The sequence below is a fragment of the Monodon monoceros genome, unplaced genomic scaffold (genome assembly GCF_005190385.1).
Source record: "Monodon monoceros isolate NGI ecotype Baffin Bay Population unplaced genomic scaffold, NGI_Narwhal_1 Super_Scaffold_20, whole genome shotgun sequence".
Lineage (NCBI taxonomy): Eukaryota > Metazoa > Chordata > Mammalia > Artiodactyla > Monodontidae > Monodon > Monodon monoceros.
The window spans coordinates 4381235-4408929 of NW_021703777.1; the positions used below are offsets into that span (position 1 = coordinate 4381235).

The 27695-nt window shown below is 34.9% G+C and overlaps 1 protein-coding gene and 1 pseudogene across 3 annotated transcripts in view; one reads left to right on the forward strand and one right to left on the reverse strand.

Moving 5' to 3' along the window:
* The window catches only part of FSTL5 (follistatin like 5), a 708564-nt gene that overhangs the window by 322214 nt on the left and 358655 nt on the right, over positions 1–27695 (reverse strand). For all 3 annotated transcript variants that reach the window (XM_029235420.1, XM_029235419.1, XM_029235418.1), the window contains exons 5-6: positions 13909–14105; positions 887–1007 (exon numbers count right to left, since the gene is read on the reverse strand). In XM_029235420.1, coding sequence (XP_029091253.1) covers positions 887–1007; positions 13909–14105 — 318 coding nt within the window. The remainder of the gene's footprint in view (positions 1–886; positions 1008–13908; positions 14106–27695) is intronic.
* Positions 21309–21892, forward strand: LOC114902801 (annotated as a pseudogene).

Sequence of the window (27695 nt, forward strand, 5' to 3'; positions counted from 1 at the left end):
AAAAAAAAAAAAAAAAAAAAAAAGGATCTTTTTATAGCAAGTACATATCCTATTTCCTACCTTTTTGGAAAAAAGAAATATATACATATGTATATATTTGGAAAGTCCTAAATATGTGAGTGCATATAAAAATATTGAAGATTATCCATCTATCTATCATCTATCTATCAATCTAAAATCTCACTTAACTTTCATTACTTGGTGATTTCCAAATACCAACCGGTTAATTTAATGATTTTCTTTTCTCTTTCTTTTACACACAGCTCCAAACTTTCCCTTCTGTTTTTTGCCTCTTACTCTTTTTTCTTTGAATTATTTTTAATGAATAACCTGTCATACACTTTTTTAACCAAATCATCTTTACAACTTTGCTCTATAAAGTATACTCAATTTTAAGAAGTCTTTAAGCATTTTAAACATATATAATTGATTCCAAAATATCTTAACATAAATATAATTTTCAATTCTTATGCTAATTATTGTTGTTAACATATATGCAAACTTTATCTATTAATCAACTTTGGTTTTTCTATAAAATAAAAAAAATTGTCATTATGTAAATAATTGTTTTTGATATATGGTGACAGTGAAGTGCTGTTCCTACTCTAAAAATAACCTTGGAAGCATCATTGTGGAATTAATATCTTAAACTAGAATCAATAGGAACTGATAGTAAATGTTATCAAACATTTCCAGCTCTGCATTTTAGAATTATAACTCCCTTAGTTTTTACATTCGTTTCAATACAGCCACACACTTAAATTATCTCAATTATATACTTCTCTTAAGAAACAGTCTGTACTTTGAGATCAAGCAAACACACCATATTGGGTAAAGAAACAGAAAAAAGAACAAAGAGGAATTAGAGAATGAATCTTATACTCACGGAATGTTCTATAAAATTCTTCAAGAGCCAGGTGCTTGTCTGAGTTAAAATCATCATATTTCAGTAGATCATACAAAGAACAATCAGAAAGGTCCTTGCCAAGTTCTTCCTGTTTTATCACCTGACAAGAAAATTAAATTCAGGCAATTATATCTGTCTTAACATTTCTTTAGTATAATTAATTATATGTAAATCACTTAATAGGTAATTTAAGTCTGTAGTTGGGCAAAGAACTGAACCTATGAGAAACCTGGGTTTTCAGCTACTGGACATTTATTTTCAACTGTTTCAAAGATATACTTATAAATATGACTTAGTTGCTTTGGCGTTAAGATATGTACTTAGAATTTAGCCTAAATTTTCTAATACAGAAATCTCCCAGTAGGACCCAGAAAATCTGAACACTAAAAGGACATTTTTGTATTTCAGTCATTTCCTTTGCTCCACTTATATTGACTCAAGGAAATACCTGCACATGAAAATTTCCTCCAATGTCTCAGTGACCCATGTCAAAATAGAACAGCTCTTCTCCAACAAAAATAGTGAGGAAATTTGGTCCAACTTTCATCTTCCTATTATTTGTAAAAAATGAAGTTAGTATTTTTTTTCTCTTCTGCCTAAACTCCTTTCCAGCTGGAAATGAAGGCATTTGGTATTCTGAATTAACTCCCTGGGTCACAAAGGAGCTATTCAACAAATGACTGTTTCCAGGAGCCAGATAGAATTAATGCACTGATTGATGATGGAAACCTACCCAAGCATGGGTGAGGAAAATCACCAGACTGCTTTTCTACTCTGTGCTCTGTCCCATGGACTGGGGCAGTTTTTTACCAGACAGATACAGCCTGTCTGGTAAAAGAGGTCTCCAAGATTTTTCAAGCATTCCTTTTCATTCTGGGTAGCTGCATAGCTGTGTCCACGGTCTTTCATATTTGTCCACAGAGGGAGTGGTTCATATTGCTTGGAGCTTCGCTTCCCCGTGTTTTTCTTTTGTTTTTTTTTTTAAGTTGGTGCAATCAGGAAACACAGACTCTGAAGTCATCCAGCTCTGGGTTCAGACCATGCCAAGGACACTTAATAGTTCTAGAATATCTGGCAAGTCACTCAACCTTTTCTCAATTAGAAATTAAAGATAGTAACCTCTATCTCTCCTGGTTGTTGTGCAGACTTATAAAAACATGTATGTGCTTATACACACACATATCGTCAAGTGCAAGACATACAGTATACATTCAGACCTAACCAAGTTAAAAATAATGATTGTTACTGAATGTGCTTCTCATCATAATAATTCACTGCAGATTTCCACACCAGCTTGTGCACATTATAGTTGTATATTCATGATCCTTTATTATTTCCTTTGGTAGAGCGGGATGATTCAAGCTTTGTCACAGCAATGGCAGATTGGTGATAGGAGTTACTAAAGAGCTATTTTTAACCTTTTATGGAACATCCATAAGTTAGAAGTTGTTATGCCTGCGCTTGGATCAGCTGCAGAGACAGCACTGAGGACGGAGCTTAGCCGATGGATCACTAGAAGCTCCAGCCCCTCCTGTAGCCACCTGAGTGGTGACATGCAATGACAGCACCTGCACTGCTAAATACGACTTTTACACATCATGTGTTCTCTCTTCTTGTTTACTGGATTCAAATTTCATTGGCTAAGCGGCATTTGCTGCCTTAGAAGGGGAGGAAAGTGAATGATTTATCTGCTTTCCATATAAATGGATATTGTCAATAGTGAGGATTAAAGCCCTAGGCTTTAGCACAGTCTAGCTGGAGGGATTAACAAAACTATCTAATGGCTGAAGCTATCTCTCCTGTAAGCCTAATGGGGAAACAAGTACTGCTTTTCTGTTTAGAAAGCAACGGCGCTCTCAGCCACTCTCCCTCTGTTATTTGTTAGATAATGGGAAGTGACTTTTCCCAGGTAGCGGAGGGGCAGTGTGTTTGATCTTACCTCACTACACTCTTCCTGAAGACCTGCAGTGCCAGCGCTGCAGTAATTTTTAGGATGCAGTGACACCAGGATTTGGTCAGATATTTTAATACTATTTTTAGTGACTTTTAGTCACGTACCTGTTTGTGAAACGATGGGACAGAAAGTTGGGGGAGAAGCTTTCATCATTGTACTGTACGTCTCATATTTATTTCTGTTCTAATATTTCACTCAAGTTAAATCATGTATAGACCCAGAGAACAGACTCCTACTTTTCTCCTTGAAACTGGTTTTGACATAAGACTAGCTTGCTTTTGATTTGACCATGATTATAAAACTCCAGCTGGATATGCTGTTTTAATGAATGTGCTTTAGAAAAGTGCATGGTCCTGGCTAGTGAGCTTTTTATAAAAATCCTTGTTCACAGATGCTTGGCCATGCCCACGCACAGGGAAGAGGTGACTCACTCCCTCATTCTTCCATATTTTAAATACACGTTTTCCTCATTTAGTCCATTTTTGGTCAATGAAATAGCCTACTTAAGACATGCTTCCTAGTAACTTTTTCTCTCCTTTGTTTCCTGATGGGAGCATGGGCACACTCTGGGGTGTTCCAAATGCAGAAGATACTTTCTTATAGACCTTTTAACCAGCCTGGGAAAACTGCTTCAGATATTTGGAGCTCTGATAGCCTTAACGAGCTGAATGTGTGACTGGGGGAAAGAAAGTATAAAACAAAATAGTAGTAATACATTAAGCACTCTGGTGCTGGGGATCCAAACTTGTAGGACATTTATTTCATTTACCGTCTGGCTCTGGTTCCAAAGACTTCCCACTGTAGCTTCCTCAGAATGCATGTGTTACATCTGAACTAGAGATTCTTGACAAGGCCAGACTCACTGAATATACTGTCATTGAAGTATCTTATGTTGAAACTTTAGTCTAGGAGGCCAGTCACAGTTTCATTTGCAAAGTATCTTTTTAATTCAGGTAAGTACATTGTTTTTTTAGGCATAATGCTATTGCACACTTAATAAAATATTGTGTAGTGTAAAAATAACTTTTATATGCACTAGGAGACAAACAAACAAGAATTATGTGACTTGCTTTATTGCAATATTGTGGTAGTCTGGAACCAAACTGCAATATCTCTGAGACATGCTTGTATACTACACAGAATCTCAGATGACGATAACTTATCTAAAGATAAATAAAACTGGAAAGAGAAATAGAAAGTGCCAGAGGTAGATGTAGAGGATTGTCTCCCTGCTAAGAGATGTACGGTTATTAGATTTCTGGGGATAAGGCATGATTTGGACATCCAGGTTTATTATATTAACTCTCACAAAAGCAATAATATACGTGTAGTTGATTTTGATGGTCTCGAGTCAGGTCATGGTGATGAGACCATCTGTGTAGGGGGTAGGAAGACAGAGGAGTCTAATCTTCCAGTTTTGTGTCTTGTTCTTTCCTCTCCTTGGTGGAGTGGGAGAAAAGATGAACTCATGAGATATACCACTCATACTGCCAACTACTAACTGGCACTTGCCAGCTCCCTCTACAAGGATTAAACCATGAGCTGCTGCAGGTGCTGACCTTCAACACCCCCTGAAAGGAGTTCAGGTGGAGAGCAGAAATGAGGCCCTCTGTGCTCTGCAAAAAAGTGGCAGAACAGGTCTTCAGATAGTTAGATATTTTCAGGAGACAATTTTATGAGCTCAATTCTTGCATCTCCTCATCTAGAAAAGCACTAGAATCCTTTGTGGTGACATCTGCTCCTTGTGACGAGTAACCTTCACGAGACCAGCAGAAACCTTCTGCAAAAAATATGTGCTTGATTGCATGTACTCCCTCTTCACCAAAATCACATGTATACTGACCTGCCCCCCAAAATCTTTGGAGCAGTTTCTCAGAGCTCTCCGAAATGCTGTGTCCCGGGCTATAGTCCTCATTTTGCCCCAAATAAAACAACTCACAGCTCTCACGTTGTGCATTTTTTTTTTCGATTGATAATATGTTCAAGTAATCTGAGTTCTTCCTCATCCTTTGAAACTATTTTTCCCAAACTAATCATGCCTGTGTCAGAATCACAATGGTCTTAGTAGAGTTAGAGCTCAGTGATCCTCTATTTTAAAGAAAGTCCATCACGTTTGTGAAGTTAAGCAGAGGTAGATATATTCAGTCCTTTACTTGACAAATGTGTAGGCTCAGAAAGGCTCCAAGGCTCAGAAAATAAATATACTCCTGTGGTAACAATACACATCTCCAGGCACTGGCTTTTAACTTTCTCCCACATCAATATAGGTTGGCTCTTCTATTACTTGGTCCTCCAGACTACTTCTTATCCACTTTCTTCCTTTCTCCCTCTCTCCCTTCCTCCATCCCTCTTTCTTTCCTTTCCTTACAACCACCATATGCCAAGAATAGTTCTAGGGACTGGAGATTAATTAGGAAGTAAGAATGACTCCCTTATGGAGTTAATATTCTAGAAACGGTGAGTGGGAACATGTAATCAATTGAAAAAAACAAGATAATTATGGATGGTCAACAGCGCTTAAAAATAAACAATGTGAAAGGACAGAGGGTAAATAATTAATATTACAAATTATAATGGTTTATTCATGTATAACTGATGCTACCCTGCAATAGGTGTATTAAAAGAAAAGAATTGCATAAAACAATCACATCTTCTAAGTTCTCTTTTAAGTTTTGTAACATGCTTAACATGTTAGAAGACGTTTAAAAAATCATTAGGGCCAACATTAATTTTGAAAGACTAGCTGAAGAGATAAAATTATTAAACAATTGGTGGGATGAAAACTATTTTAGTTTTAAGGCATTCTATGTGGCTCACAGGGATTCTCTGAACATGAATGCCAACATTTTTAGTATACTTTGACATTCTAAAAGAATGCTACAAACAATATATTTAAAATTTTTTAAAAACTTAATTTTAAATTTCAAGTTGTCTTATGATACTATGAACAGAGTTAAAGCAAAAAAAAAAAAAGAATATTTGAAACTACTTACTAAGGTTTCCAGCTACAATTGAAATTACTGTTTATTAATTGGAGCCCTGAGCTACACCTAACACAACAATACAGGCCTTACCTTTCTGTTTTAAGTGCTAATTGTTGCTGTTATTATTCTGAAATCCTTAGCCCTTGGAAGGAAATTCCCAGTTCTACTAGGATCTACCTACTGGCATTGCCAATGCCATTTTAACACCTGGTTTCTGCTGCTTTATTTTGTATACCTGACAGGTTTATGGGGTTTGTAAATGTTGAATAGGATTAATTACCATGGCACTCCCAGACAGTCCTCACTTATCTCCTTCTCTACCCAAACAAAGGCTTATTTATTTGCATTTAGTTTGTTTCCACTAAAATAGCATTTTATCTATGGGGTAAAACAATTCTTACCAATCTCATTATACATAAATATGTTGACTAGCTACAAGAACCCTTTTAAAAATCTTTAAAACTGTAATAGGCTTAACAACTCAAAATAAAGACTAACTGCCCATTCCCTATGTAGCAGTTCTAATAAATTTTAAAGAAAATGGATATGTACAAAGTCTGCAAAGACATCAGCACCATGCCTATCCTGTTAGCTTAAAAATATCTAGCGTTATTTATTCTTGCTTTTTAATTTAATTTTGTAAATGAATTCACATATGGTAGTCATTGAGCAAATGGCTCTTTAAGTCAAATATATATAACATAATAATCTAAATCCTGAGAACAAGTAGTTCCTTTTATTATTTTAATAAACAGTTGTCATGTGTGCACATTAAGGAAATATTTCATTCTAATATGTATTCCGAATGTGAATCAGCTTATTAAGATGACAGAATCTAAATGAAGAAAAAAGCTAAATCAATATACTCAATACAGCTGCTAATTTAAACTCAGACTCACAAGGGAATGACTTTGCATACTTAAACTCCATGGGTGGTTATTTTATGAAATGGGGAGAAGGCTGAGGAACACATTTGCCAAGCCAATAGCACCATTTCACTTCAAGAACTCTACGTTGGCTGCTCTTAAATTAAGCAAGGAGAATTTTAGGCTGAGGTTGGCTCTAATGCCTTGGCACATACAACACAACCAACCCCTAAACCTGTAAATGCCTCAAGGTTATGAAATCAAAACCTAAGGACAACCAGTCACAAACAACTAGGCTTTAATCTGTAGCCAATTAGTACTTTCCTTACTTTGCTTTCACCTTCTCTCTGTAAAAGTTTTCCCTAGCTCCCTTCCGCAGAATGCTTCTAACAACTTTTGGTATGGTGCTGCCAGATTTGAATGGATTTTTGCTCAGATAAACTCAACATTTTAATATGCTTCAGTTTATCTTTTAACATTGCTAATAAACTCAAGGGTGCCATTCTGCTGAGTGAAGTCTGCGCATGTATCCCCTCATTTTACTCTGAGGAACCATGATGCAAGAAGTAGTTGTCCTTTCTCTAAGGGACAATTTATACAAATTCTCTTGTGCTTCTAACCCTGGTTAACCTCTGTGACCCTATAAAATCCAAGTCTTCCCATATTGCTCTGCACACTTCCCAATCTGACCTAATCTCATTTCCTTTCCAACTCAAACCCATCATAGTATCCTCTGTAAATCCTGCTCTCTGATCAGAAAATTCTCTTTTGGCTTCTATTTTTATGAAAACATGTTCTACACCATACTGACTTTAAGAAAATCTGGCTACCCCTTAAGAACACCAGTTGTCCAATAATTTTAACAATTGGAGACTAATTTTTTTCTCACGTCTATTCTACCTCAATGGAAGGAAGATGGTCAAAAATTAAATGCTTCCCTATTGGCACTTCTGGATTTCTTCCTCCTCCCAAATGAGTTTTCTTTCATCAGATAGATAGATAGATAGATAGATAGACAGATGGATGGATGATAAATAGAAGCTACTCCTTTGAATGTCAGGTCATTCAGTTACATAATTCTTTCCTATTCTCTCCCCATAATTCACCAATGATTTACCCCTCAATTCACAATATTTCTGTCTACCTTAACTCTTTATCAATATCCCCAGAAACTTCAAAATGCCTATGAATAAACCCCCAGGAAGAGTTCTATGCTTCTTTTCATAGCAAATGATCATTAACCTTCTCTCTTCCAATGACCTTTTCCTACATGCCAGCCTACCAAAAGGAATGTGATCATACCTCAGGTCACTTCATCCTGAAATCCTTATTTCAAGCATTACAGGTCTGTTTTGGAATAACATATGTTCTTAAAACCATAAATGTGTTACTGTGTAGCTGAGTGCCTGACCATACTAGTCACATACACAATACTTAGGGGAGAAACCCTGTTTGTTATTATGTTTCAAATAAAGACTATACTTTACATTTGTTAAGGCTTTTTCAGTGAGCTATTATCCTATGAGACATACATTTGAATATTAAGCAAATTTGGAGCATATTGCTACAAGGACAATTTTCACTGAAGCAAGCATTAGTAAAGCTCAGATTTCACCATAGACCCAAAGAGAGCCCTGGATTCTTGCTGCTGGAGAAGGCAATTTAAGAGAAGCAGGAGAGAGATACAGATAATAGAGATGAACCTCAGACACTTGTTTAGATTTGGGGAATGGAACTAAGAGAGAACACCAAACAAGCAAAGGTTTCACACCGTAAGCCTGGTCTTTGGGAAGAGCCAGAAAATTTGATTTTGCCTTTAGTGCATAGAACTGGTTACTGGCTGAGACCACTCAGTTCTACCACCTCATTCTGAATAGGACCCAGGCAGTATAGCACAGATTTAAGAAAAGATACAGGGCTGCCTAGACCAAAGTAAATTAAATGTCCATTTACCCATTGTCAATAAAGAGAGAATAGACATCTTAAAACAAAAATGCTCAACAAATACTTTAAATGTGATTGAAAGATTACCTTTGTCATATAGTAATTAAGACACGTATATGGGAGAGGAGAGAGTGATGAACTGTTCTGTTCCTGTAAAAATGCTCCCACACTCTCCCCTGTCATCCAACCCCATGTCACTCAGAAAGGCAAAAATCCTCACCAAGGGTGAAAATGGACATAATACACACTTGAGGAAAGAGAGAGAGGTGGGAGTTCGCTTGGTTCTGAGGGTATAAAAAATAAGGCAGAAGACAGAAGATAAGAATTTCTACTAGTCTCAGGGATTGAAGACTTATTTGCCAAAGGAAAGACTGTGCCAGATATTGCTTTATTTTTTTAAACATCTTTATTGGAGTACAATTGCTTTACAATGGTGTGTTAGTTTCTGCTGTATAATAAAGTGAATCAGCTATATGTATACATATATTCCCATATCTCCTCCCTCTTGCACATATCGGTTTTTGATGTTGGTGTTATTATATTCTATAACTTGCCACTAGTTTTTAAGAAAGGCACATAGATGTTGGCAACTATTGAAAGCGATGTATTTGGTTATACACATTTAGGGGGAGAATATAAATAAAACAGAACTATATTGTTTTGAGTGATAAGGAATTTGGAGCCCCAGGGAAAATTAAGGAGTTGAAACTGAGAGACAGACTTGGGTCCTGCATCTGTGGTACAGAAAATGCAAGGCATGATCTGGACAGAGCACAAGGAAAAGAAAAGTGTACAAAGTGCTTCATCTAAACTGGATTTCAATGTGTGATTTGTGTAATATGTGATATAATCCCATCCTCTACCATCCTATACATCTTCAGTCATTCAACCAAGCACATATTGCTTTTTGCAAATGGATTGTGTGTGTGTGTGTGTGTGTGTGTGTGTGTGTGTAGCTCAAAGAGAAATGCAAAGGGAATGACAGACATCTGGATTACAGAAACGTAATAGTATTATTACAATTACTACTACTATTATCATTACTCAGTTACTGTACTATACTAACTGAGGACTTATATATTTTTTAAATGTTTAAATTGTAAAATACAGTCAATTAAAGCATATTGTTTCTTTCATAACACATCTATGTCTGTCTTAATCAAGATATTGCTTTCAATTATTTCTTATAACTTGGTTTTATGGGCAAGAAAAAACTGCACAAAACTAGGTATTTTACAGTTTGACAGGTAAGGATATTTTAGTATAATATATATCAGCATCTTAAAAACAAAATATATATGATATTTATTTAAAGTTTAGTTCAATTTAACATCATATCTGTAAAGACAGGGGCACTATATACTCTGGAGACAAACGCCCAACACCACAGTGGTTGCAGAATGATGCCATGTACTTGTCTCTAGCCTAGAACCCGGGATTTAACAACATTCACACTAGCTACGCGAGATACGCAGATGAGTGCCTCAAATGATATGAGCAAGATAAATACTGAATAAATAAATAAAACACGCTACCATTTATTTTTCCTAATTTCTTGGAATAACCAAACTATTTTTCTTCTTTTGTAAGAAACATTTTTTCATTGTGAAAATTGGTATTAAAATGTTTGCATATTTAATAATGTGTACATAGATTTCTGGGTTATAATGGCCGATTTGTTGTCACCTATCAGCCGATTGTAAACGTTAAAAAATGCAGGGTTTCCCTGGTGGCGTAGTGGTTGAGAATCTGCCTGCCAATGCAGGGGACACGGGTTCGAGCCCTGGTCTGGGAAGATCCCACATGCTGCGGAGCGACTGGGCCCGTGAGCCACAGTTACTGAGCCTGTGCTCCGCAACAACAGAGGCCGCGATAGTGAGAGGCCTGCGCACCGTGATGAAGGGTGGCCCCCGCTTGCCACAACTAGAGAAAGCCCATGCACAGAAACGAAGACCCAACACAGCCATAAATAAATAAATAAATACATTTTAAAAAAATGCAAAGGATGAACTGGATGGAAATATTGATCAGTTGCTCATCCACTAACTCAAGCATGTGTGCCCTCTTTATATTTCCATTATCCTCCACGGTATGCACAGGAAACTTAGATTGGAAAATGTAACTAGAGCTAACAATTACATCATGTTTTCTATGTGCTAGTTATGTTTCTAAGAAGTCTACATTTTCAAAATAATATCAATATCACATCCAGCTTACATACTAGGTGTTATTATCATTGTTGATATGTAGAAAGGGAAGTTGGGACACAGAGAGTTTGGGTCATTCGCTAAAGGTTGCACAGGAATTAAGTAGTAGATATGAGTCCAGGTTCTATAATCAAAGTTCTTAAACTGTGATACTATAGATCTTACCCCCTTTAACTATTGCTTTTTATTATCTCTTTCTTCTCTCAACTACCTCTAGTTTCTAATTTACTTGAAAATCTGCAAGAGAAGCTTTAGAATATATATTCATTATGTGGAGTATGAACAGAACACGGGCAGCCAGCTTTTATGCTGAATTTATAAAACCTCAAAGCCAAATTACGTTCATTAAATTTTACTTGTCATTGGCAGTGTCTTGGAATTACAGATTACATTTCTGCTAATAATAGCTTGTAAATTATTAGCAGACACCATTAAGAGCCTTTTCCCTTTTACTCTTTTAATTTAAATTATTTTGAAAATTGATATTAAACGAGGATATTATATGTTTCCAAGCTGATTTTTAAAGTCATATATATTATTGACTTTAATATTATAATACTTGGAATACAAGTTCTTTAAAAGCACCTGTAACCTAAAAAGACACAAGTCAAAAACAATATTTATGCTCGTAAGAGCTAGAAATGTATTATATCTTTTCCACGGTGTCAGTTACAACCTTCTGGTTTTTTCATAGCTGATTGCTGACAGGTGAGACACTAACATTTCCACTCTATAAAGCTGAAGGAAGGACTGGGGCATGTCTTCAGGGGTTAGTAAGTATTACCTCCCCAGATCCTTCCTTGCCTGTACCTTGTGGATGGTCAACATATAAACAGGATTCTGAAGATCCTTTCTGCTCTCACATGATAACTTTCAGATGAATTGGAAGGGCACTTTTCAGATGTAAAAGCAAATCCAAATCAAAGGTAACAGGAAAAACAAAACTAAACGTTGTAGCAGATGACTTTATTATGGGTTGTGCTCTGTCCTCCCCAAAGATATGTTCAAGTCTTAACCCTGAGGACTTCAGAATGTAAACTTTTTTGGAAATAGGGTCATTGAAGATGTAATTAGATACTGTAAGATGTGGTCCTGCTAGAGTAGGGTGGACCTTCAGTCCAATATGACTGGTATCTTTGAAGAAGGGACAAAATGATGTGAAAAAAAATACACAGAGAGAAGCTATTTGACTGCAGAGGAAGGGACTAGAGTGATGCACCTACAAGCCAAGGAATGCCTGGCACTACCGGAAGCTGAAAGAGGCAAGAAAAGACTCTCCCCCGCAAGAGGCTTCAGATAGAGCATAGCCCTGCCAACACCTCCATCTCAGACGCTGAGCCTCCAGAACTGACAGAGAGGTTGTCTGAGCCACCCAGTTTGCGGTACTTTGTTATGGCCATCCTAGGAAACTAATATAAACTTGGATGTAGCAGAAACTTGAAACAATTATAGGTGAGTGAAGTCAATGCCGTTTTCCAGTGATGACCAATTTTCTCTTTGGACTCAGAAGTGGGTCCTAGATTTGGTCAGATCATGTGTCACACCCAACCACTGGTTAAAGTAGTGTAGACATGTTAATGAAAACTAAAAACTATTATAAAATAAAAAAGTAAGAAACAAAACCAAAAACACAATATATTTGAATATGTCAGACATGCATAGATCCAAGTGACATACCTTAATTATAAATTCATTTTAACTGAATTATGTCATTACTAGAAATGTAAAATTCTAAAGAATTTCATTCTTGAAAAATAAATTATGACATGTATGACAACATGAATATCTTAATTAAAAGTTGTCTAACTTTACCTTAAAATTCCAGAGTTTCATTCCTTGAATCCCAAGGCCTGGGACTTAGTAACTACTCATTAAATGTAAGTTGAATTAAAGAAGATAATGAAAACGGTGTGTTTTTTAATTACCTAGAATGACAAGTCAATTTGCTCACAAGGTCACTTTGATATGAAGTCTCTAAACTAAGTTACACTATCCTAAAACTTGAAATACTTGCATAATAAGACCGATATTCCACATTGTTGGATTTTTTTAAGTAACCCATAAAATTAAATATGAAATGTGAATGGCATGATGTTGTGGAAATAGACAATTGACTTTTTTTTTTGAAAACTATATTTCCTGTTAAGCACAGCAGCAAAATCCACCTTAAGATCCACTATAGGAATTACCATGGACTCAGCAACACTCCTCAGGGCTATCACCAATTTCCTAGTCGCCCTGGAGTGGCTTATTCTCTCCTTTGCTCCCTAAAAACCTATATTATATTTGTGGAGAAATTTTATGTCCATCATTTTACATTTCCATCACTATTCACACGTAATTTAGGTTCTTAAATCTGGGTATTTCAATTTCCTTCAGCAGTCTGTCTCTGTAACACACACATTAAAATATTTCTAATTTTCCAAAATGGCTCACATAAAGACCTTTTGTCTATTAAAATATTCTCTTCTCTTTAATAACAATTTGTCTATATGTATCATTTTGGTGGCAATTTTCAAAGAAATGAAATTTAATAATGTTGACATAATATTAAAATCAGATTTAATATACCTGATCTTTGATAATTAAAAAAGTACTGGAGTAGGTCAATAATTGAATACCTTCTTAAATCACTTATTTACAATATGTTATAGATGTACTCAATTGCTGTTCAGTAATGCCCTTGAATACCTAAACAAGCTTCCATTGACTGATAGAAAATTAAACATTACAAAAGCTCCAGAATATATCTGGAGATATTTTATAAACTCTATAAGAGAGAACTGGCAATTCCTTTAGGTATTTAAGGTATAGAAACCGGTCAAAAGTAGATATCTCTTTTAAATTGTACAACATCATATAAATGTTACTTAAAATTAATACTGCTGATAGAGTAGTCAAATTTTTCTCTTAAACATATTTTATGTCTATAGTCAATTTATATGAATAAAAATATTTTTATTTATATAGCATAAATTCACACAAATGTAAATATATTGCATATGCTACACTTAAATTAGCTTGTTAATTTAGTCATTAATCCTACCTGAGTTAGTTCATTGATATCTACAAGTCCATTACTGTCGGCATCAAAATATTTAAACATCTGATCCACCAGCAACTTCTTCTGAAATACGTCATCACCGTTAGGGTTTTCATTGTCTTGTGTAACATATTTTTGATTTTGTAAATCTAAAAGCATGCTTTTCATCTTGCTGTATTCAGTGGCCTCGCAGTTATCTCCTGTAACAAAAGAACTAAGTTATTTTCAAAACAATATCATTAGAAAGGAATCATTTATTTTATTAATGTTTTAAGCTGATATCTAGTAGATAACATACTTTGTACATAATATTTATGTTTCTACTTGCATACTTTACTACTTGTACAAGGAAAAAAGAATGGGCTATTTACATGAGAGGATAGAAAATTTTCATTAGTATCAAATCCAATAACAACACAAATACTGTGTGTTTTCTCGATGACAAAGTCATTGATTCTATGAATGTACATAGAAAAACATGATAGCTTCAATTGGCTCCAATGTTTAAATACACTACCTTAGTTTAACTCCTCACTATACATGTCTACAGTGATAATTTCACAGGTTTTGAACATGAGGTTCAGGGAGATGAAATGGCTCACCCAAACAAAGGGTTAGATTGTGCTGGATTTTGTGCTTAAACTGGCATATATATCTGGCTCCAAAAGAGTATAGTAAGTTTTTAATTGGAAATATATATATTTTTTACATTTGGATTTGTTTTGAAGAAGTTTGTGTGTATTTACATTTTTTCTTGATTCTATATTTTTTTGCTTTGTTTTGTTTTGTTTTGCGGTACGCGGGCCTCTCACTGTTGTGGCCTCTCCCGTTGCGGAGCACAGGCTCCGGACGCGCAGGCTCAGCGGCCATGGCTCACGGGCCCAGCCGCTCCGCGGCATGTGGGATCCTCCCGGACCGGGGCACGAACCCGCGTCCCCTGCATCGGCAGGCGGACTCTCAACCACTGCACCACCAGGGAAGCCCTCTTGATTCTATTTTTAATGATGCTAAGCTCATATTTGTTTTCTTCCAAAAGTTTATTTATTTACTTATTTTTCTGATATTCATCTATTTCTCCGTTTAGAGTCTTGGTGTATAATATGAAATATGTTTCCATTTTGTATCTTGAAGTCTTAACCTGTCAATTTCATTTCCACAGCTAAAGTATGAGCTTACTGAAGTAACAACACATTACAGATTTTCAGTATCTCCCATAAAATAACCAGCAGAATACTGGGAACTTCACAGTTAATGGAAATAGTTGCTTGGCTTAATATCTTCAAAAATAACTGCAATTGCTCTAATATCTTGACATCATTATTTTACAAAGGATTTTTCTTACAACAGTCTCCATGCTGATGTCTTTATAACACATTGAAATGAAATGTGCTTACTATTGATAGCAAATGTGATATAAAATGTATACAGAAAATACAATGTGTAATGTAATTTATAAATGAAAAAGTAGGCATTATATTAGCTGAGAATTTTCACAATATATTTTTTAGGAAGAAACCTAACTTTAGAGTTGTAGTTCATTTTGACAATTAAGCTGTGACAGAATCTACAATATTTCTAAAGATTTTACAATATATGTCTGAGAAGCATGGGGTTGGGGTCGCATTCCTTTTCCCGACAAGATGGAAAACAATCTTTTCCAGAGAGATGAGAGGCTATCTTGTTTTTCAAAGACAGTGAAATGGCTTCTGTTTTTCAGCAATTCTAGTGTTTAGCAATCCTGTCAAGAACTTCATTTTTTACAAGATGTAAACTTTGTACCACAAATTAAGTGAATTTTGACTATTCTGTTCTCAGTAAAGAATAATAATATGTTTTCATAATAGAACAGAAATCACTGACAAAAGAGAAAAGTAATCAAGTCCAGAGGGATAGGTAACAATTTTGGTGTCTGTGAAAGATGCATAAGAGGAGCCTTCAAATACGTGTGTGTGTGTGTGTGTGTGCAGCAGGAAGAGGGAGAAAACCATTCGAACAGCCCCCTCTGGGATTTCTGTATTTGACCTTGGACCTGCCTATCCTTTCATTTGACTGATGGGAAGGAGGATGGAGTCTGGGGGAAGTGACCCGTGTCTATCCATGATGAGCAGGTGAGAACATGGGAAATAGAATTTAAGTGCTGAACACCTTTTAACTAATATTTGAAATTTGGTGTGAGGAGATACAATTTTAGGTTGTTACACTCTAATTTTGATCAAATCAAGTAATACAATCATCATCATGCTCTCTCTAGATACTTTTTCCCAAATTGTAAATTCCCTGGCAAGTCCAGGTATTGAGGTAGTTGCTGGCAATCCAAAGAAAACAAAAATAAAAGCATTGCAGTTAAAGCATTCACATTCTATGGAAATGTGCGATAAACAGTCCTAAAATTATGTAACACTTTGTAGAATTTAAAGATTTTAAATAATTGCTGTTACAGATTTTTTTTAGTAATAAATAGTTACATCTATTATTAATATATAGATTACCTGTAATGCAGGCTTTCTATGTGCCAGGAACTTTTTATGTATTAAATCACTTAACTCTCATGACAATCCAACAAGAAAGACCTTATAATTGCCACTATTTTACAGATGAAGAACTAAGACACAGAGATTAAATAACTTGTTCAAAATTACAGAGCTAGAAAGGAGCACAGTGATTTTTACAGCCAGGCAACATCTCTTTTAGCCTTTATTCTCTACTTTTCTCATCTTCAGAACTGAGTTTAAAATCAACTTATACATGGATTCAGTAAATTTGTCCAAGGATTATTTGGAAAGTGAAAAACAAATATAATTATAAACTCCAGGCAATATCATTGCTTAAATTGCAGGTAGAGAAAAAAGAACTTGCAGTGGGAGAGAGAGAAAAAGAAAAGGAGTATCTGAGAAATAGCAAGAAAACTATAAGTACTGAAGAGGAAGCTAACGGGAAAAGAACTTTTCAAGAAAGAGGGTGTGATGAAAGGTTAAATGTTTCAGAGTAAAAATAAGATAAGAAATGAAACCTGCTCATTAGATTCCTTAAGTTGGAGGTAATTGATGACAATAAAGGGAAATTTTAGTGAATAAATGGAAAAGTCCTATTACAATAGGTTAAAATGAGTAAAAACAAAATGACGATTTGGAAATATTAAATGTTTACTACCCTTTTAATAAGGATCAATATGAAAAAATAGAATTAATGAAAAAGAATAGATATCTAGAAATAAACATCAATGTATATTAAGAAATCATGGCCTCATCCAAGAAAAATTTCAAGAAGGAAGTTAAGAAATTTTAGTTTGTTGATTTGTTTGCGTTGGTAGGATTCCTTTCTCAATACTTAATCAACCGATGGTGTTAGGAAAAGAAACCTGACACCTGCTGGCGTTAGGCAGCGAAAGGAAAGAAAACTTCTGGACTCACTTGGTGCTCTTGGAGACCAGTAATAGATCACCTCTGCTGTGCCTGTTCTAGACACTGAGGACAAGATGAATGAGGTTGCCACCTGATGGTACCTATACCATCCTCCTGCCCATGAATGCAGATTCCAGGGCTGTGCTGACTCTGGACTCAGAGTGATTCTAGGGCAGTTAAAATCCACCAGGTCTTGTGGGGCCTGGAAGAAGGCAGAATCTCTGACTTTCTTTTTTTTTTTTTATCTTTTTTTCTCATTTAAGAAATAGATTCATAATTTTATTCCAACTAAACGATTTTGTGAAACAAAAAACATGCTTGATAATGCCACATGGCCAAAACATGCATGATATTTCTGTATTCTTATTATGTGCACAAGTTCTCACTTGTTTTTTCTAATTAATTTTTATCAGAGTATACTTGATTTATAATGTTGTGTTAGTTTCTGCTGTACAGCAAAGTGAATCAGTCATACATATATACATATCCGCTATTTTTTAGATTCTGTTCCCATGAAGGTCATTACAGTGTATTGAGTAGAGTTCCTCATGCTGTACAGCAGTTATTCTTGGTTACTTATTTTATATATAGCAGTGTGTATATGTCAATCCCAATCTCCCAATTTATCCCTCCCCCCTCCCCCGCTTTCCCCCTTGGTAACCGTAAGTTTGTCTTCTACATCTGTGACTCTGTTTCTGTTTTGTAAATAGGTTCATGTGTACCCTTTTTTAGATTCCACATGTAAGTGATATCCCGTGAGATTTGTGTTTCTCATTCTGACTCTGACTTTCAAATGGTCGCACCTGTGTATTGGCAAAGGCTTCTCCAAGACTCTACTGAACTGAGGATAATTACACTTTATATATCTGATAGTGCCACCATCAGTTTTGAGTACATGATAAGTGCTCAAAATTATAGATTCTATCAATTATGCTTAACACTACTTTTTCAAAGCCTGTAATTTGTTCTTATCTCTTCGAAATTCCACTTTTATCCTTCCCTTCCATCCATCATTAAGAAGCACCAACTCCTTTCAACATAAAAATAATCAAATCTAAGTATATAAGAATATTACTTGTCTCTTTTTAGCATTTATATTTCAAATTTGATTAATATGATCCTAATATAAGCTGAAAGATTAGAAATTAAAAGGATACAGATAAATGTTTTTATTTTAGCATCAATTCTTTTCATGTATTAGAATGCATACTGGAATTGTTTTTTCATCAAACTATTAAACAATTGTTAAAAGAAAACTTTTACACCTTTTTCAAATGTAAACAGTTTTTAAAATGTAAATATTTTCTAAAATGTGTTTTAGAAAAATACTTTGCATTTATAACATAAGGAATGTATGAAAACTTTAGTATGTTGATTTAATATGCATCTATGAATAAATTCAACATGGAAAACTATTACATTTAAATTCATTTTTAAACTCATTGTTAAACTGTGTGTTTGAAGGAATTAAAATTATCTTGGTTAAAAGTAGTCTGAACAAAATTAAAATAAACTTTAACTGGAGTATCTACTAAAATATGGAAAATCTAATGGTGTAAATTGTTTTATACTACATAAACTTTACTTAAAAGTTCTTATTAAAACATGTTTACAGTTACACATAAGATTAATGTAAAACTGTTATGTTTCAGATACTATTCGAATTCTGGAAATTTACTAATACAAGCACACCTACACATACCACTTCACAACTTTCTACATTTGAAGAGCCATGATTTCCTCATGGAGAGGGAATTTTTTTTAAACAATAGACTTTACTTTTCAGAGCAGTTTTATTTTCATAGAAAAATTGAGCAGAAAATACAGATTTTCCATGTACCCTTTGCCCCCCCATATGCACAGACTCCCCCACTATCAACTTCCCCACAAAAATTGATGAACTCACAGTGATGTCATTGTCACAAAAACCCCTATATTAGAGTTCATTAGTACATAGGGTTCTTGGTGTTATATACTCCATGGGTTTTAATAAATGTATAATGACATGTGTGCACCTGTATCTACAGAGTAGTCTCACTGCCCTAAAGATCCTCTGTGCTCTCTGCCTATTCATCTCTCCATCCTCCTTAACCCCTGACAAACACTGACCTTTTTACTGTCTCCATAGTTTTGCCTTTTCCAGACTGTCATAGATTTGGAATTGTATACAATATGTAGACTTCTCAGATTGGCTTCTGAGAAGTCAATGCATTTAAGATTCCTTTGTGTCATGGCTTGTTAGCTCATTTCTTTTTATCACTGAATAACATTCCACTGTCTGCATGGACCACAGTTTATTTATCCACTTACCTACTGAAGGACATCTTTATTGCTTCCAAGTTTTGGCAATTTTGAGTAAAGCTGCTGTAAACATCCATGTTTAGGTATCTGTGTGGACTTAAATTTTCAAATCCTTATCCTAAGGAGCATAATTACTGGATTGTATGTAAGATTATGTTTAGTTGTGTACAAAATCACCAAACTGTCTTCCAAAATGTCTGTACCAGTTTGCATTCTCATCGACAATGGATGAGAGTTCCTGTTGCTCCAAACCCTCACCAGCACTTGGTGTTGTCAGTGTTTTGGACTCACCATTACAATAGGTGTGTAGTTGCGTTGCATTGTCTTACAGGGAATTTTTTAAATGAATGAGGGACTATATTTTACAAGAGACATTGGTTCCATAACCTTTCCCCCACTCTCTGCACACACACAATGTGATTTGGCTTAATTTAACATCTCCTTAAACGTTGTTGACTAGTTAAGTGAAAATGATTAAAAACACAATTAATTCAATTGACATGCTTACTGATTAATTTTGGGAATTACTCTTACTGGAAATAAAAGGAAAGTATTGTGAGTTAAATATTAATTCTCCAAACACTTTGTTCCTTATGATGTAACTTTTTTCAATTATATGCCACATGGTCATTGACAACTGCCTACATCTATACAAGCAGTATTAAAAAGGGGTTTGGTTTTCTAGCGTGGCAAATGTGGTATTATAATTTAATAAGGGTGTTCTAGTAACCAGGTCACTTTGCTCTCTTTACCCTGAAAGAACATTAATTAAAATGCTTTTGAGGGATGAGATTAGGCATCCCATGCTCTGTTTTCAATTATATTCTTCAAAGGTGACACACTTTGGAGCAAGTAGGCAGCTTAGCTCTTACTATCCCCACCCTCTCTCATCACCCTCACAAACAGAATCACATATTATAAAGTAAAGATGCAGAGAATGCTGGCAGAAAACACAACAAAATAAAACAGAGCACAATACAATGATGATGGCTATCTAGAATGCTTGGGAACCTTAGTGAAAAATGTATATTTATCTTACCTGAAATAAATACAACTTGTCATAAAATAATCACAATTGCTCAAGTGTGTGTTTTAATGTTTAGTGAATTAACAGTCTTTTAAGTCATTATCTTTATAGTTAAAACCAAGAAAATACAGTATGCTTCATATGAAAAGGCATACCTCCTATAAAATACGTGAGAAGTAGCTAATGATGTCAAACAGTTTATGAAGTAAGTTTTTCCTAATTAATTATTGTTTGTTTTCTGGCAACCTTTCTACAAATATTTTGTACACAATATGAAGGACTTTCATCTTTTCACATTTTTGCAATTGCTGTTAAAGTATGAGTGCATGTTGCCTTAAAAATTATACTACACGGTTCTTACAGATCTCATTGTGGTAGTCTGTGTTTTATAGAGGTTTTTAATTTTGATTTATATTATCTGGATTTATAATATTTCAAGGAGTAAAGATATATAAAGGATATTCTTGAATTTTTAAAAAATTTGATAAAAGTAATTTAAAAAAGTAATCAGGTTGCGAAAAAGTGTCTATCCCTGAATCAAGTAGAGTCAAAACTAAGACTCGGCGCGCGCGTGTGCGGGAGGGGGCAGGTGGGGAAGGATCGCCAGCGAGATCCCGAGGCTAGGCTCGTGTGCCCGCCCCCGCCCCCGTCCTGGCCCCCAGCTCCCACCGGGTCGGCCCGGCTCAGCCATGATCAAGGCGATCCTCATCTTTAACAACCACGGGAAGCCGTGGCTCTCCAAGTTCTACCAGCCCTACAGTGAAAATACACAACAGCAAATCATCATCATTTGGTATCTAAGAGAGATGAAAATGTTTGTAATTTCCTAGGAGGATTATTAATTGGAGGATCTGACAACAAACTGATTTATAGACATTATGCAACATTATATTTTGTCTTCTGTGTGGATTCTTCAGAAAATGAACTTGACATTTTAGATCTAATTCAAGTATTTGTGGAAACATTAGACAAGTGTTTTGAAAACGTCTGTGAACTGGATTTAATTTTCCATGTAGACAAGGTTCACAATATTCTTGCAGAAATGGTGATGGGGGGAGTGGTATTGGAGACCAACATGAATGAGATTGTTACACAAATTGATGCACAAAATAAACTGGAGAAATCTGAGGCTGGCTTAGCGGGAGCTCCAGCCCGTGCTGTATCAGCTGTAAAGAATACGAATCTTCCTGAGATTCCAAGAAATATTAACATTGGTGACATCAGTATAAAAGTGCCAAACCTGCCCTCTTTTAAATAAAAAAAATTTAAAAGGCCACTCCTGGGTAAAATCCGGGGGAAAAGTCATCTAAGTTTACCATGCAGCTGTTTACCAAAAATAGAGGAGAGTCTTCTGCTCTTGGATTTAAGTCAAGGTACTGCATAGAAGTCATGTAAAATCAGTATGGAAGTTCATTGTTGCTTTTCTTGCTCAGTGATTTTGAAGAAATTGAGTAGTTACAGTGTGATTTTTTTCTTTATTCTCTAAACTGCATTCCTATGACCACCTAAGGCATGCCTCTATGTATTGGCTACCACAGTATTTTGAAAAGTGTTTGGGACATTTCTTTAAATTATGTATAACCCAAAATGTTCGTGTTTTGTATGGATCACAAATACAGCATTCCTTAATTCTTTCTGTTATTTGTCAGAATTGTTATTTAAAGAACGAAGTATGTATTGCATGAAAACATTATGACTTTTTCTCTTAGATTAAATAAACTCCAAGGTAACTGGACTTCTAAAGCAAAAACAACCAAACCAAAACAAAAAAAAAAAAACCCAAGACTCATGTAACTCCATTAAGAGCAGGACTCTTTGTATTTCTGAACACTAAATAATCTTGTCCAATAATTTTATCACAGTACCCAATATGTGGTTTTCAATGAAAATTGTATTGTTTGCATTGATCTTACAGAAGGTATGCTATTCATATCTGTGAAGCCATAGGCATATAATGATTTTAACCCAATATATACACAGCAATTATTGTGTGCTGGCACTGTTCTAAGTATTTTACAGACAGCTCATTTAATCTTTAAAATGATCCTGTGAAGTAAGTACAATTACTATACCATCTCCTTGAAACATAATAAGCCCAATAACAGGCTTGACATTTGACTTTACATGAAAGATTAAGAAAATTCTGACCCAACAATTGTAAGCGCATCATACTAGTTAACTCACATTTCTCATGAGGTACACAGGACTCACAAGTTGCATCTATTTGTCTCTTGAGAAGATAGAGAAGCTTTAATTATTCCTTCTTTTATGTTACTCTACAAATTTGTGTGAAATTCTGTCAAGAATTTACAGTTTTCTGAGGACTGCCTGCATACACATATTCATGTATATGAATACACATATTCAATAATAAAGCATGTGTCTTTTCTCTGCTACACTGAGAGAGAGAGAGGTCTTTTGGTTGGTAGGGTTTTTAATTTCCCCAACAGTCATTAGGAATGCTGCATAATATTGACAGAAATGACCCTCCAAGCCTGTCTAAACAACATAACTTTAAAAATATGAATCAAATGGAGATATTAACAGGCAAACTTGATAAACCACAATGATAGAGAAACACTGTAATACTTCTAGATGGGAAATGTAGATCAAGCAGCCATTAAGCATAGTGCCTTGGTGTGGAGCAAACCCAGAAATATACTTACAGGAATATAGTACTCTTCTATAAGCATCAGGTTTAATGCTACATTTATATACAGTAAAAGATTGAGGTTGAGTTACTTTCTTCCTGAAGTTTATAGTTTGGTGTTAAGTTTCCAAGTTATGAGCATAAGCATATGTCTTTTTCTGGTCACTGAATATCTTATTCAGTCAAGAGTTCATATATGTCTTGTCTCAGAATATCTCAGTTACTCTTTGTCTTATTTATCACAGAAAAATACAAAAATGATAGTAAAAAACAGGATTTCTTCTATGGTTTCTACTTTATATATTTTCTATATAGGCTTTTCATTATTTTCCATCAAGCAAACAAAAGAGATAATAGTCACGAATGGGCATCAACCCCCAGCTATGTCTTTATCCTATTAAATTTAACATAAAGAAATATTCTTTCCAAAGTACATCTAATTCTAAGCAACAGTAAATGTTCAAATACCATTATACACTAAACATCACGACAGTAACATTTATAGTATTGTTTTTCTTTTGTTCTATGATAAATACTTTCATACAGGCTCAACGTTGAAGTGGGTTAGTATATGTAACAATTTATAGCTTGGATTTGGGAAGAGATCTTTTGTATGTATTGTATGTGTGGGGGGCAATATCACTTTATTGGATTTTTTATCTTGATACAATGATCATGTACAAATAATTTATTTGAATAAATGTAACCTGTAAAAAACCATGTCCCTGGGGTAGTCACTATGTGTTGTCATTATTTCTTTTAAGAACAGCTGACCTTCAGGAGACATCGTCCAATGAGAATCCTTTGATATTTCACATTTCAATTGGTCATAGCATGGATGCTAGCGCTAACTGCCTCCTCATTGACCCCAAACCAACCAAATAAACACAAATGATTCTACCAATTTGTGTCTCTCTGTATAAAAGGATCACCCAATGCTCTCAAGAGTCTTGGTAGCAGCAGTTAAATAGTTCAGTCATCGACAGAAGACTTCTTCAGCTGGACTGCCATTCTCTACTATATAATGATTCTATGGAATATTTCCAAAGTGGACCCCTATTTTTGTCTGAAATTGCAATAACATAAAATACTATATATTAAGAACATTTGGTCATATATTGCCTACATGCAATATCTATTGTTTTGTTTTCTGGAAGACTATAAATGTTATCTGTTCAATTCCTCAGTGGTACCTATTCATAGAAATATGATACTATTTGACATTTTATTTTAATTTACACATAGTCACACACAATAAGTAACAAACACTTATTTAATCCTACACTTTCTTATGGGTATGCATCATGTTTAACAATAGCTCATCATGACCTTGACCAAAGATTTATAAGAGATAGCAAAGGCAGAGGACAAATGATATAAGGGATGTGAATAGGAGGACATGGGGTAATTAATACTGGAAAGTTTCTACATTAAGTATACATTGTGTGTGTCTTCTGTAGAAATTAGGCTTATGAGACAGTGAGTAAATAAATATAGGGGAAATGATAAATTAATCTTTTTTTAAAAATAGAACAATTTCATTCTTTCATTATAGTTCTTTGGAGATATTTTCAACAAAACATAGTAAATATTCCACATATTGGAGAAAACAAACATTTCCTGATGTTAATAATAGAAAAAAATTTGAAAACAACTTTTTCACCAACAAAAACTGAAAAACAGTCATATTTCTGACAGAAAATAGGTCAGATTTGATTCATGGGCAGTTGATGACTTCCTAGTTAGGTCAATGGCAAACATTTTCCATAAATTTATAGCTTAATTTTGTTAAGGTGAAAATTATATTGAGAGTACATGATATGATAAAAGCATTTTATCCAAAATATGGTAGTGGCAAAGGTGTATTGAAATTAATAATAGTTCCCAATGCTTTTGAACATGTATAATAAATAAGGTACCACTAGTAACAACTATAATTAATAGCCATTTAATCAGTCTTGATAAAATATATTTTGAAAGTCTCCCAGAAATTGAGAAAATGAATAGTCCTAGAGACTGAATAACAGGTACTTTGGTAAGCTGAGTGTTTTCCCCAGCCCTCTAAATTATTGGCTTTCAAAAAGAAAAAAAAAATGGAGAACTGATGCAGAACCTAATCAAATTGTCAGCTAATTACCAAGTTAAAAATAATTTATAACACTGGATCACTGTGTGATTTTTAGCCCATAAACTGGAAGGAGTTCAAATAATCGATTGACCTGTTATGTCAGACAGAGTCCAGTCAAAAAGCAAAACCAAACTAGATATTTCAAACAGGAGACAATGTAGGGAACTGGTTTCCCTGTTGTTAAAGCATTAGGTGAAAAATAAAAAACAAAAAAATCTTGAAGTAACTCGGAGACAACTGCAGGAAGTAGCTACACCCTCAAGAGTTGGGGGAATTAGCTTTTAAATGAGATGAATTTGAGGTAATTATGAGATGCTGGTAAAGGCCTCAGTGAGGGAAAAGAAAACATAGTCAGTTAAGAAGCTCTGTAGTCTAAGAAGAAAGGAACGGTTTGATGAATTGGCTTTGTGTCATTGGTGAATGCATGGAAGCTGAAGTCTGACTGTTAAGGGAGGGCATGTGTAAATGTGAAGTAAAGATGTTCCTGGTCAAAACATGACTGTGCATTTTTAAGGAGTATTAAGACACTGCTGACTTAAAAAGAGACCACAAAAACGTCTAGTTTGGTGGAAGAAGGAATGAAGATAGATTTATCACACATCTTTATATACTAAGGCCCACTCCTTGAAAAGGGAAAAATATCAGCTAACTGTAATTGAACGTGGGGGTCTGGCTGCTCACTGCTCAAAAGCAATTAAAAAGGCAAGGTTGGTGAAAAGGAAAGTGTGCTTTATTTGGGAGGCAAGCAATGCAGTGGGGAGGACTCCTGTCCAAAGGCCAACTCACCCCCACTGACAAGCAGTGGGTGAGAGATTTTATAGATGGAGGGAGGGGGCTACATGCGGAAACAGCACAGTCAGCTCTGACGGTCATCTTGAAATTGGTCCTGCAGCAGTCTGACCAGTGTCATCTTGTCATCTTGATGGTTTTAAGTACAGTTTAGTCTTTAGTACCAGGGTCGGTTTGTTACCATTTCTTTGAGGCCAGTTCTTGGCATTGTGGCAGCTTATGTCATGGCTACAGCCTGGTCATCATGTAGTTAAATTCTTTTACCTGGCGGGGGTTCCAGTATCTACAACACAGCTCACAGGATATGGCTCAGAATATTATCTGTAGCCCTTGAGGAGGAACTAAAAGTCCTTGACTTTGCTTAATGACTGAACTGTTATTATTATTTGGTCTCGTTTGACGGTTTTCCTTTGTTCTGCTTTTTCTCACTTCTCTTATTAAACTTATTCTTTGGCTAAAAGATTTCTACAGACAAAAGGCAGGCTGAGGACGTGGGGGACAAGGACCACAGGGTCCTGCTCCATTTCATAACTGCTGCAAATTAGATAGAAGAATATGAGGACAAGGGATGTTGCCTTTCTCTGAAATGCAAAAGTTTTCTGTGAAATCCAGCTGACATCTTGATTTTTACCATATGCATGGATGTGTGTGTGTGTGTAAATAAAACAAAATCTGTGGTTATATTAATATGAATAAGAACAGTGGTGTAGAGATATATTCCTTTGATATAGTATTGACTTATGTTCACAAAAAGGCTATGGGTTGTTTTATCAAAGTCTAAGATAATGTTATGTAACGAATAGTTGCTTTTTCATCAAACTGACTTTCTTAAGTTAATTTTGCTACAACCTAAAGGCATATGAGTTTTGAATACGTTTACATAAAAAAATTCATTAAAATGTGTGAAATTTCTAAAGTCAATAGAGAGATGTAAAATTCCCAATTTTCACCTTATGAATAAATAGCAGAAGAAAATGACTTAAGTATTTGTCCTTTCCATGAATTTTTTCAGATGAAAATGAATAACAAACCCCTTGTTTTTAAAGTCATTCATTGTCACAAGTGAGTTGTGGAATTACTTAATAAACACATTTTAAAACGATGTCTGGCTTTCTAGTTTCTGAGGAAAGAAGAAAACCAAGATTTTGCCTTTACATACACTCCAAAATTCATATCTATTTAATTTCTTGGTTGAGTTACCTGTTATGAGCAATGGATGTAAAAAACATCCTCTCTTTGAAGATAACATACATTAATGTTCATATGCCTATATTTGTATGTTTGTGTATATAATACAAAATATAAAATGGTTTAGTGATATTGTATTCTCTCCAATGAAATTTATTTCTTCTTAGCTTCATAATTAAAATAATGACCATAGCTTATGTAATTTGTGTCTAAAGATTTTCACTTGTGATCTGAATGTCATTTAGGCCATATACTGATTTCTAGTATAGTTTGGTAAATAAGTTTGGAATAGACAAAGACATTATT